Source organism: Perca fluviatilis, chromosome 12 (genome assembly GCF_010015445.1).
Source record: "Perca fluviatilis chromosome 12, GENO_Pfluv_1.0, whole genome shotgun sequence".
Classification (NCBI taxonomy): Eukaryota; Metazoa; Chordata; class Actinopteri; order Perciformes; family Percidae; genus Perca; species Perca fluviatilis.
Genome location: NC_053123.1, coordinates 13,274,500 through 13,287,841, shown reverse-complemented (window position 1 = coordinate 13,287,841; position 13,342 = coordinate 13,274,500). Strand labels below are relative to the sequence as shown.

The window sequence follows — 13,342 nt, the reverse complement described above, 5'->3', positions numbered from 1 at the left end:
TTCCTTTTTAATTATCTGACGTCAAATCTCATAGCCATCTAAAACATCCAGCTGTTGAATGTATTTGCTGTATTGGGCTTTACGATTTTTCTGACAGTCTGCAATATGCCATGAAAGCGACTTCAAAAAGTTGCGCTGTACCATTATACATAGAAGGGGTGGGTGGGTGTATTGCTGCAGTAAATCATCATTGTTTGGCCACATTTTCTGACAATTGTCGTGTATTTTACTCCTCAACAGAGTAATGTTTGAACTTTCGTTACAGTTTGCCTTTATTTGTAGAATGTAGTTTTAAAGCAAATTTACAAACTATAGGTCTAACCTCATTCTTATCTTGTATTGAGTAGTCTAGTCTGCCTAGTTGTCGACAGTAAACGCAGTGAGGCGGTCCTGATCAGAGTTCTTAAAAAAAAGAAAAGAAAAAAAGTCGGTCTTTAGTTAGTTTTGTCCAATTATTTCTGAATTTATTAACTTCTGGCTAAACTCATGGCTTCTACGGATGTTGCTCGGCAGCCGGTTAGTATTTTTTTTATATGTGGTTGACAAGTTACAGTGTTCCTGGCAGTTGAGCAGGGAGTGTCCGGGGCTATCATTACGTTAGCCACCGCTAGCCCGATAACGTTACCTACTTTCTGTTAAAGTTATTGAAAACATGGCTGTTCAAAGTAACTTACACACAGTGTAGAAAACAAAAACATCTGCCCCTCACGTCGACATACATCCAACCCTAACCCACTTTTCGACTTTAATATTCAACTTTTCAACAGGGATTCCGTGTTTCATCTTCACCAAAATACTCGGCGGGGTGAGCTATCCTGGCTAACACTGCGCAGTCAAAAGTTTACAAAAAATAGAGTGTTTGCTTCACGGTTAAAGGGCAAGTCCATTACCTTGTGCATTGTTTTTGAGGCGTTTATATCAGTATTGTTCCGTATGTGTTCCAATCCGAGCATGAATGTGCTACACTAGCACACAATTACAAAAGTGTTACTGGTAAGCTTTGTAACGTTAGCTCGATGAGCGCCACTAAATCGCTACATTTTTGAATGAAATTTAGCGTTCACATAGTTACTCTAACCAAGACATCTAACCTAATATAAACACGTTGTCGACACTTGTGTGAACGTGTTGGTGTTCTCACATAGACAACATAGTTTAAAATGATCAAACGATGCAGGTTAATCATGAGGAATTTCCCTACGTCATCAAATTGTACCTGATCATAACCAGGTGAGTTCTAAAAGGCGCAGACCTCTCCAATCGCTCTCCATCAGCTCCGCAAAACTAATAGACAATAATAGACACATTTTATTTTACAAATACTAGTTCTGCTATCGCCTATGGTATGGATTGTAGGGCTGTGCAATTAATCGGAATTTAATCGGGATTAAGATTTCGGCTCCCAATAATCACAAAAACAGAATAATCGAGAAAACCAATTATTTAGCTCATTACGTTTTGCAAGTAAACTCTTAGTTTCTCTTGTGTTCCGAATGAAAAAATAAAGTTTTTAAATATGAAAAGTAAAGGCACATTTCACAGTTGTATGTGTTTTTTTTTTTTACTGTTGATTTATTTAACTTTCTCCACTGTTTTTTTAAGTTCAATAATTGCAACATCTTTCAGAAGTCAACGAGTAACCGTGTTCAATTATCGTGATTTCAATATTGAACAAAATAATCGTGATTATATTTTTTTCCATAATCGAGCAGCCCTAATGGATTGGTTAACAAATCATGCCAAAATCTTCATTATTGTGCATCCTTAAAACAACATTTAAATGTGTGAAGCTGGAGGGTCTTGGCTTGTGAGTGAAAAATGATTAATAATTGATATTTTATCTATCCTGCCGTAATAATCTCACTTTTCTGGGGAATAATTTTTCTCGTTTGAGGAGAAAATGGCTGAAGCATCTTGAGAATGATCTGTCGTTGCAATTTCTTCCTCAGGGTCAAGGAGTCCGGCCCCTGTCCCTGGCAGGCCATGTGGGCTTTGACAGCCTCCCAGATCAGCTTGTCAACAAGTCCATCTGCCAGGGCTTCTGTTTTAATATTCTCTGCATTGGTACGTTGGCATACACACACACATACATAAACACTACACACTTACACACCCTTACCGAAACACTGACACACACAGGATACTACTACTTGAATACATTCTTCACTCACTCTCATGCACACATACACATTGTTTTACTTGATCACCTCAGTTCACTGCCATTGCTTAGATCTGGCTGATATTCTAGCTCCTTTCCTCATACTCCTTAGCTAGAGTGCCTTTTGATTAGGTGTGGACAACATGGCCCTAAAGTAATGTCATGATATTTCACGGTATTTCCACGATGTCGATATTCTTGTTCATATGACAAAATACTGAAAAAATAAATATATATATATTATTGATCCCAAGAACATATAATTGTTTGTGGTTGATTCTATTTTGTTGTACTATTATAATTGTGTCACATCTTTTTCTGGCTCTAGGTGAGACTGGTATCGGAAAGTCTACCCTGATGGACACTCTGTTCAATACAAACTTTGAGAACTTAGAGTCATCCCACTTTGAGCCTCAAGTGAAGCTGCATGCTCAAACCTATGACCTACAGGAGAGCAACGTCCGACTACGCCTTACCGTGGTCAACACCGTAGGCTTCGGAGACCAAATGAACAAACAAGAGAGGTGGGAGGAGGAGTGTGTGTGTGTGAGTGTGTTATTGGCAGTGAAGAAGAGTTACAAGTGTTTAAGAGGGTTTGAGTGATGATGAGGTAGGGCTGGGAAATATATCGATATTATATCGATATCGTGATATGAGACTAGATAGCGTCTTAGATTTTGGATATCGTGATATGACAGAAGTGTTGTCTTTTCTTGGTTTTAAAGGCTGCATTACAGTAAAGTGATGTACTTTTCTCAACTTACCAGACTGTTCTAGCTGTTCTGTTATTTGCCTTTTCCCCGCTTAGACATTATGTCCACATTACTGATGATTATTTATCTAAAATCTAATATTTTGTGAAAGCACCAATTGTCAACCCTAGAATATCGCCGCAATATTGATATTGAGGAATTTGGTCAAGAATATCGTGATATCTGATTTTCTCCATATCGCCCTATGATGAGGTAGTGAATGTAATTAAAAATGAGTTTCTATTTTAAATGTACTGCCATTGTGAACTAATCTGTGTTAACCACTCATGAAACTCAAATGTCTTACTGGCCCTTTCTTGTGTCTTTCTTGTAGCTATCAGCCAGTGGTGGACTATATCGACAGGCAGTTTGAGAGTTATCTACAGGAGGAGCTAAAAATCAAACGCTCTCTTCACAACTACCATGACTCGCGAGTCCACGCTTGCCTTTACTTCATCTCTCCCTCAGGTCATTCACTTAAATCCCTGGACCTGGTCACGATGAAAAAGCTAGACAGCAAGGTAGGCTTTGTGTGTGTGTGTGTGTGTGTGTGTGTGTGTGTGTGTGTGTGTGTGTGTGTGTGTGTGTGTGTGTGTGTGTGTGTGTGTGTGTGTGTGTGTGTGTGTGTGTGTGTGTGTGTGTGTGTGTGTGTGTGTGGACATTTCTGACATAACAGAATGATTGAAGGTAATCCATATCCCAGACAATGTTTGGAATGTCTAGGGAAATATCAGGCAATTTTATTTTAAAAAGTTCATTTTTTTTTTCATTTTACTGAAATAGTACAGGTTGTTTCACATAGTAATTGTAGTACCGGTAGATTGTGACGGTTCCCATAAAGGCATCCCAAAGATGGTTGTCTTCAGTGTGGTTCAGACTGTTAAATGTCCCATGGCATGAAATTTTTATTTTATGAGGTTTTTTAACATTAATATGAGTTCCCCCGGCCTGCCTATGGCCCCCCCAGTGGCTAGAAATGGCGATAGGTGTAAACCGAGCCCTGGGTATCCTGCTCTGCCTTTGAGAAAATGAAAGCTCAGATGGGCCGATCTGGAATCTTCTCCTTATGAGGTCGTAAGGAGCAAGGTTACCTCCCCTTTCTCTGCTTTGCCCGCCCAGAGAATTTGGCCAACCCATGAGAGAGAGACCTCATGGCTTGCAAACGAGCAAAGTGGCAGTTGGTCAAGGCCACACCCCCACCTTCCACCTTTCCCCCACCCTCTCTCCTCCTCAATAGCTACAGACACAGAAATGGCACATCCTAAGGAAAGCTCATTGTGGGACTGGCTCTAGTGGCTGTAATTCTGCACCAAGGCTGAATTTCGGGAAAGAGACTTAAGATATAGTATTAGGGGACAACTAAGGCCTACATAAAAGCATCCAAAGAGCACCATGTCATGGGACCTTTAACCTTTTTTAGGATAACTTTTTATTCGACAAAGCTAAAAATGGCAGCTGAATTAACTCGCTATAACCCATCGCACTAGGTGGGGGAAAAAAAGGAGGTTAAACGCAGAAATACATTTAACTCCAGGGAGATGATGCTCCATTGATCTTGGACTGACTTCTGTTGACATCGATATTTTAAAATGGACCTGTCGATTCTTTTGGCTGCTATAGAACCCTGGCTTGTATATTGTGAAGAAGACGTGTCATTATACAACAAGCTTTTTTTTAGATTTCTTTTTGTCAATAGGAACCTTCAAACGCAAACTGAGTATGTTATAGTCAGTAAGTACTGTATTAGAGACTGTGCTGTGGTTGTTTCTAGACTTTTCCCTCTCAGTATTTCAATGTCTGCCTGTTGGGAGACGTTCACTATCCAACTGACTAAACCCCTCCCTTCTCTCTTGAAGTGGTCAGAAACTTTCCCATGCTCTCTGTGTGTAGTGACTTTGTGTTTTTTGTGCGCTTGTGTGATTTCACTGCTCCGGAGTGTCCGTAACCCTGGATTTGCGTGTGAATGGAGGAGAAAAAGCAGTGGAATGCTGTAATCACCTCACGCATACACACTCGAGTTGTCCTTTTGTGTCACTGTACAGATACACACAGAAAGAGCCATTTGTTGAATCTGCAGCACAGAAAGACAGTCAGTCAGTCAGTCAGTCAGTCACTCACTCACTCAGACAGCTGTTGGAACAGATCTCCTAACATTGTTTTGTTTTCTCTGCTGGGATCAGTGTGTATTCTGTTTGTGTGTATGGGTGTGTGGTCTGGCCCAGAAGCTTGTCTAGTGACAACAAGTCATTCCAAGCCTCTCTTTTGTACGACACGGCGACGGACAGACGGGCGGGAGTGGAATGTGGGATGACAGAGTGGGCTGCTGGGCCAGAAATAACCTCACTAAACTTGCTTTATCTAACACTTATCTAAAAGCAGTTTGAAAAGTATTTTAGATGAAGTAATAAAAACAAAGACTGTTGGAATAGTTCACGTTTTTGTTGACTTGCACTCTGCCAGAGACAGACTATTGTAGGCCTTTTCAATGTGTCTACATGTAGTTTCCTGCTTCGTCAGTGAGATTAGCTTGTTGTTTTAGCTCTATTACTAACTGTCTATGGCCTCGGGAGAAGCTCTTCACAAAGTTCGCAGAAGTTACTGTTACTAAGTTGGTATTAACAAACTTTTTTTGTAGAAAACTACAGAAAAATGAACGATTAATATAATTACCACCACACAATACTACTGGCAAAGTGTGTTAGACCTTGATATTATCTATACTTTTGGTATTGGTGACATTAGTGACTATGACTAGGGCTGGGCGATATGGAGAAAATCAGATATCATGATATTCTTGACCAAATACCTCGATATTGATATTGTGGTGATATTCTAGGGTTGTCAATTGTTGTTCTAACAAAATATCTTCACACTTATCACTTATCACACATAATCATCAGTAATGTGGACGTAATGTCTAAGTGGGGAAAAGGCAAATAATAGAACAGTCTGGTAAGTTCAGAAAAGTACATCACTTTACTGTAATGCAGCCTTTAAAACCAGTAAAAGACAACACTTGTGTCATATCACGATATTACAATATCCAAAATCTAAGACAATATCTAGTCTCATATCACGATATCGATATATCAATATATTGCCCAGCCCTAACTATGACGTATCATAAGCTGCAGAAATGATGCTGTTAACTGTGATAAGACCTAAGTTGTAATAAACTGAAACTGTCCTTTAACTCCTGAGTAGGAAACCCAGTGGTCTCCTCGTCTTGTCCCTTGCTGCTCTAGAATCATTTTTAAAGCAGATTGAGTCACTTAAAGCTACTAGAATTTGAAATGCAGTTATCTTGGTGCCCTCTGTGGGAACATTTATTTTCCTGCCATATTTTCTTTATCTCATGCCTCATTTGTATTTTTAAGAAGTTAAAAGTAGGTGTATGCTCTTCTTACAGATAATTCTTATTTCTTATAGAATAATGATTGCTAAGGAAGAAGTTATCTTGTACATGTGTCCTATCTGACTGTAGGTGAACATCATCCCTGTGATCGCCAAAGCCGACACCATCAGTAAGAGCGAGCTACATAAATTCAAGATTAAAATCATGAGTGAGCTGGTCAGCAATGGCGTCCAAATCTATCAGTTCCCCCTGGATGACGAGACCGTCGCTAAGGTCAACACTACTATGAATGTAAGAAAACGCACACATTACACCTTCAACTAGATTGCTATCTTAGGGCCGGATCATGTTGAAAAGAACTTTTCACGACAAATGTACGTAGTTACTGTTAACCCTTGTGTTGTCCTTCGGGTCCCAGTGAACCGAAGGACAACACAAGGATTATGTACTTCCCTTTACTTTGTTGAGAATTGCTCTCTAAACCCTGTTTCTTTTAAAGTAAGTAGTAAGTATTTTAATTTAACAAGTTTAAGCTGACAATGTTAAAGTGTGTGTATAATTTTAAAATAGAATTTTCTTGTCACTAAGCAAGGGTTAAGTAGTTGTGTATTTTACGTTGAAAACTCTGTTTTTGTGGTTTGTTTGTCTGGATTTTTCACTTCAGTTATCACAGTCTGACAGACCTAGAGTATATTCCCATAGGGTTGCAGTTGTTTTATTTTCAGAATTGACCTTGCATTTTTTGACAGATGTTGTGACTAAATAAGTAATAGAATGTACTTAAACTATGTACTTTTTTAAACTTAATTTGTGTAACAGTTAGTAGTAGTATTGTGGATCCAGCCATGTTATATCTTTGCTTGCTGTTAGGTCAAACGTATAACAAAATGAACTCTTTTCGTAGGGTCATTTGCCTTTTGCTGTAGTAGGCAGCACAGAGGAAGTCTCCGTTGGCAATAAGATGGTGAAGGCTCGTCAGTATCCCTGGGGTGTAGTACAAGGTAAGATGGATCATTGTTTGTGTGTGTTTTCCTACACAGCTGTGCTTGTATTGCCAGATATCTTGCTGTTAATTGCCGGATCGCAATTGTCTTTCAGACCTACATGTCTCCCCCTCACAATCATGTTCACACTTGTCCCAAGTAGAAATGAGTACTTTGAAATTAGCACTTTGCTGCCAGTCAAACATACGGTAAAGAAATATCAGTTGGTCTTATCATGGTCTAAATGCTTTTTTTTAAAAGGTTTTCTAACCTGATATAAAAAAACATCTGGAGGACATTTATAACACTTGAAATGTACAGTATTTTAATATCAGCTGGATGGCTAACCCTTGTATATGTCTCGTATCTATCGATGTTTGTCAGTGGAGAACGAGAGTCACTGTGACTTTGTGAAGCTGAGGGAGATGCTGATCTGTGTAAACATGGAGGACCTGAGAGAGCAGACACACACGCGCCACTACGAGCTGTACCGGCGCTGCAAGCTGGAAGAAATGGGATTTAAAGACACCGACCCAGAGTGCAAACCCGTCAGGTGAGCTTATTTGTGTGTGTGTGTGTGTGTGTGTGTGTGTGTGTGTGTGTGTGTGTGTGTGTGTGTGTGTGTGTGTGTGTGTGTGTGTGTGTGTGTGTGTGTGTGTGTGTGTGTGTGGACACAATGCAAAATGTATATCTGTCATGACTAACAACTTGATGTGCGTGTGCGTAGCTTGCAGCAGACTTATGAGGCCAAGCGCCAGGAGTTCCTGGTGGAGCTGCAGAAGAGAGAGGACGAGATGAGGCAGATGTTTGTGCAGAGGGTGAAGGAGAAGGAGTCTGAGCTGAAGGAGGCTGAGAGAGATGTAAGTAGACATGCAAAAACAAAGTTATTCACATGGAACTCTTCACTAGCAGCATATTCATTAACCGCAATTTATGACTGTGCGGGCTTGCTGAGATGTTGAACGGTGGCGACTTTGTTTAATTAATTAATTAATTAATTGGGTACTGCCTGTATTTTTACCCTCGGAAGTTGTAATTTGTGTGTATTTATTACTTTTTTGCATAAATAAATAAATTAGTTTTTCGCTCCTATGAATCACGAATAAACCAAAATATAATTAACGTTTCTTCTTTTTCTGGATAAAATCAAAGCAAGAGCATTTGTTTTGGTCCAGGGAAAGTCAATTTTGTAACAATTTCACATCTAATTTGGTTTTAGTGTGACAGAGAAAAGCCTCATTATGAGGAAACTAATTTCAAAATCATCAAATCATTTTAATTTGCTACATAAAGGCAGATCTCTCTTATTTTTGCTCGTTCTTCTTGACACTGTCAACAATGCAGGTGTCCCAGTAACTCGGCTCTGTTCTCTCTGTGTGTTTTTAGCTGCAAGGTCGTTTTGAGCAGCTGAAGCGTCTCCACGCGGACGAGAAAGCAGCTCTGGAGGAGAAGAAGAGACTCCTGGACGAGGACCAGAGTTCCTTCGGCAAGAGACGAGCTGCCGCCCAGCTCCTGCAGGCCCAGAGCCTCACCGCCAACGGCAAGAAGGACAAGGACCGCAAGAAGTAAGAGGCTAATGTTGATCCATAGCTTTACACATCTGTACGCAGTGAGGGTCACATTGCACTTTTTTGGCATTGGTGAGTGGTTGCTGATGATGGCTTCAGTACTCAGAGTTTAATATAATACAGGACACGTTGCCACCTGCTGGTAATATTTATTTGGGGCAACACATTTTGATGACTAATGAGTGCATTTCAGATTTGTCTACATGAGTGCACTGACTGACTCTGAAGCATATTGTGGAGGATTGTGTGCTCCCCCCCCCCACCCCCCCCCTGAGTTAAAGGACAAAATCCAGCACAAAATGAACCTAGGGGTTAATAACACGTGTACCGAGTCGACCGTCATTATGCTACCTTGGAAGCGTGGTGCTATTTTGAGCCTTGTTAGTGGTATAGAAATACCGATTTCTTTTTACTTTACCCGTGCCCCAACGACTAGCTTTATAAGCTAATTAGCGGTTAGCGCTAAAACTGGTCACATTCGATTAGCATGAAAACAGATCCCAGAGAACGGTCGACTCGGTACACGTTATTAACCCCTAGGTTCATTTTACGCCGGAATTGTTCTTTTAACTACTCCCATTTGTCCATTAAATCAGTCTTTTTGCAATATTTCAATCTTAATAAAATATTGAAATATGAGCGTTAATATTTTGGAGTCATTAACACAAAGATGGAAGAACAACTTCAATCTAGAAAACGAATGCATGAAGTGGAAAACAGGCCACCACTACTTAGTGGACATTTAAGTCACTTACAGACAAACTATGTAATAAAGCCAGTATAGTCAATTCAGTAATGTGGTGTGAGATATGCTCCTATATTAAATTAGCTGTAAAATTGGATTCTCAACTCCCGTCTTGTTCTCTCTTCCAGTTCTGGCTTCATGTGAAGACGTTGGGGATCTGAAGTACACTCCAGTATGACCAGTACAACCAGTGACCTTCTGGCCACATCCTTTCCAGCCCTTTTGTGGCCAGTCTCAAACACTAACCAGGAAAACCGCACACAGACCAGCAGTGTGTGTGAGCGTGAGTTTGTGCCAAAGTTTAATGACTGTATGTATCCATGAATCCTGTGTAAACTTTCCTCAATGGCATATTTTTAACCTTCTTAGTAGGTTTTATACCTCTCTGTAATATTTTATATTTATCCATTCATTTTTATATAATACCTTTTTTTATTTTTCATATACCTCCCCCTTTACAGTAAATAAAAGAATTGGATACATAACAAGTAACACTATATTAAAAGGGACCTCCTCACTTACATCTAATCTGCCTGCCATCTTTAATGTTTTGTAATGCAGTCTTATGGCTTCGCTAATGAGAAAAACATCTGTAACATGCTTGTAATTTATTACAAAGCCCTTTTCAGACACGCACCTCATGAGGAGCTTTACGTTTTGGTCTTGATGTCCAAATGAATGCCACATTAGAGACGAGCGTGTCTAATAAAGCCTCAGAGTTAAACAATCACTTTATTATTATTATTTTTTCCTCTCGCAGCTGTTATCCAGCAGTGAGGATGAATATATTGTGAGCATTGCAGCTCTCTGTGTAATCGTCCTGTCATGTTTAAATAGAGCCCTAACAGAATAATTACTCCACCGAGACCTTTTTGATGTTTAACAGATATGTATTTAAATCCAGCGATGCAACAGAATCCACGTCTGAAAAGGGCTTAAGTGATCATTTCTGAAAGCTGATGTAGTGCATTCATCATCAAGAGTTGTCAAAATCCCGATCACAGGGCATTATAATTCCTTATCCTTATTATGTCAGATTTTTTTTTCTTCTCACACATCCTTGATGCTAGAACTATGAGCACACCAGCATTACAAAAATCTGCACGAGCCCTGTGACTCCTATTGCTGTTCCAAAGGGACTTCTGTTGTCCAATCCCAGTTTTACAGTTTCCGAGGAGGCTGAGGCTTGGTTGTGGTACTAGGTACATGTTACAGCATATATTTATATATACAGTGTGTGTGTGTGTGTGTGTGTGTGTGTGTGTGTGTATGTACACACACACACACACACAGTGTTTTACTTGCTCCCTTATTTTTACTGACACAAGCCCTTAAAGTGTGCAATGCAGTCTGTCTGAAAAGCGCTGACTCGTGGAAAAAAATGCATCATGTCAAGTCAGTGTTTGTTGAGGAAGTACAGAAGAGAGGGAAGATGCATTTGTGACTGTATTTTTTTTTTTTTTTTTTTTCATTTCTTTATTCACTTCTGTCTGGAGTCCCGATGAGACAGGGTTTCACACCTCGAAGCATTTTACAGAATAGAGTAAACCACAACAATGAAGTGTGATTTCTAAAAACCAACATTTACTCACAAACACCGCCACTTTAGAGTTTACACTAGTGCTAAATATGTGTTAGTGCCTTATCTGTGTGAAGCTTAATTAGAAATCCACTTAAGTTATACATCCAGGGCAACCCACCGATGTCTGATGGAGTAAAGCTTGTAAGACACATTTGTACTACACTTGTATTTAAGGAATAAACAGTGTTATTTGGGAGCTTTTTCTTCTTTCTAAATAAATCTTTGTATTTTTGTCATGATACACTATGCTTGTCTGTTTTTCATCTCACAATATGGCATCTTGTGACGGCTACATTGTCTTTTATTAATAGGAAAAAAAGCTCATGTTCCACTTTATTTAATAAAAAAAAAGACCCTTTCAATCCAGTGTCATGTTAGACGGAGTGAGGTAACATCAGAGTGCAGTGCATTGCTTCAGGTTCTATTTAAAAATATCTGTGATCTCTCTCTGTCAGTGAAAGTGAGATTATTTTTCCTTCAAGCTGTTGAAAAATGTTCAATCACATGACCAGCTCGTACTCAGAGGTCAAGGACTAAGGGGTCTGACCAGAGGAATTTTATAGTAGTTTCAGTTTTGAGACCACACCACTTTTTAGAGAATTGCTGTTTTACAAATGGATCACAATTTTAGTGTTTGTCACCTACTCTCCAAACTGGACCTTTTTGTTTCCAATAATGCAGAAAACCGAAGGAGAACAAGTAACTGAGGCATTTTCAGACTGACATGAGACCAACAGAGCTCCTGTCTTATTCTCTCCACCCCTGTGGTTCATCATAAAAGAAATGTCTACTGTAGAGACGTCTACATCCCCCTTCCTGTTTTTCAGAAGGTAAGAGATAGAGGTGCCCACCACTTGGCTATACGTGAACACGCACAAAGGGAGCGCCCCGTACCGCCTGATAGAGGTCTTGTTCCCTGCAGTGTCTAACTCTCTGGCTCTTTTGCCCTTCATGTGACTCACAGCTGGCACACAGACAGGTAGACAGACAGGTCTGGCGTAAAGCAGAGGAATGCTGATTAATTCCCTGCAGGGGCCTGCAGCACCTACCTGTTATGGTTGGGAAGAGGACGCCCCGAAGAGATTTGACCAGGGCAAAAATGTGGATGTGTGTGTGTGTGTGCGTGTGTGCATGTGTGCAGTCACCTTTAGTTACTCTGGGTGGGAAAACCTGCCAGAGGTGAAAACTATCTCTGTTCTGCAGAAGTCTGTAAAAATGTAAATTTGTGGCTGGCCTTAAATATAGCAGTTTGAGTTGATGTGTTATGTGCACTTACACCCGAGATAGCTGTCGTAGCCCTGCGCTCGGTCACGTACACGTACCCTTGTCACCTTTTGCTAGTCACTCTAAATGCAAATGGAGGTGATCATTGTAGACAGGCCCGGCTGCCGGAGAGATGAGGTTGTCATTTAAGGGGAGTGCCGGTATTATCAATTACTAGGCTACACCTCGTCCATGCCACTGTTGGCTTGAGAACACAAGAAGATCGACAGAGGGAGAGAAAGAAGGGAGAAGATGGAGGGAATTATACAAAGACAGAGTATCGGCTTTATTTTTTTGAAAAATCCTTTACTAGCATGTCTGTAATGATACGGAGAGTAATACACTCCGTCAGACGGCTGTACCTCGAGTGTTGCTCATGAGGCTTTAGAAGTGCATAATGAGCACATTGTGTGAGCAGATAATTCTAATTAGAGCAGGATATAATATGATTCTCGGGATGAATCCTCCAAAGGGCAACTGTGAAATCCTAATGGATAGTAGGCTACAGGTCATGTTTTTGTCACGCATCAGAGTACACAAGCGTGTATTGCTTCCTATGTGCCTGTGTTTTCTGTATTATAAAGCTGCAGGCAGATGCTAAAGAAGACACTGGAAATCAAGTTTTAAAACAAAAGGCATTTATTGCGAAAAATGCACCTGACATGAAAAACAATCAAATCAACCACGGGTCATCGGTACAAGACGATGTATAATGATCACATGGTAGAGAGCGCTGCATGGCCAGCGCAGAGCATGACTTCAATGGCACAAAAGGCCTATAAATATTCTGCACAATATAGAATAATATATATACTTTCTTTTTTTTCCCCTAGCTGTAGCGCTGTTTTTCAACCCCAATCAGTCCTGATGAGGCGTGAGCGTCCACGCCGCACCAAACCTTTTCATAAAGTTCCTTTTTTTATGTAAAGAGCTACA

General features: G+C 40.2%; 1 protein-coding gene across 1 annotated transcript; it reads left to right on the top strand.

Moving 5' to 3' along the window:
- Window positions 1-349: 349 nt before the first annotated feature.
- On the top strand, window positions 350-11,384 carry sept10 (septin 10). The gene is made up of 10 exons (XM_039817386.1): window positions 350-516; window positions 1,950-2,064; window positions 2,487-2,682; window positions 3,245-3,431; window positions 6,395-6,556; window positions 7,170-7,266; window positions 7,633-7,801; window positions 7,976-8,108; window positions 8,635-8,813; window positions 9,690-11,384. Exons 1-10 carry the CDS (start codon window positions 487-489, stop codon window positions 9,703-9,705), a joined length of 1,284 nt encoding a protein of 427 aa, XP_039673320.1. The 5' UTR covers window positions 350-486; the 3' UTR covers window positions 9,706-11,384.
- The last annotated feature ends 1,958 nt before the right edge of the window (window positions 11,385-13,342 follow it).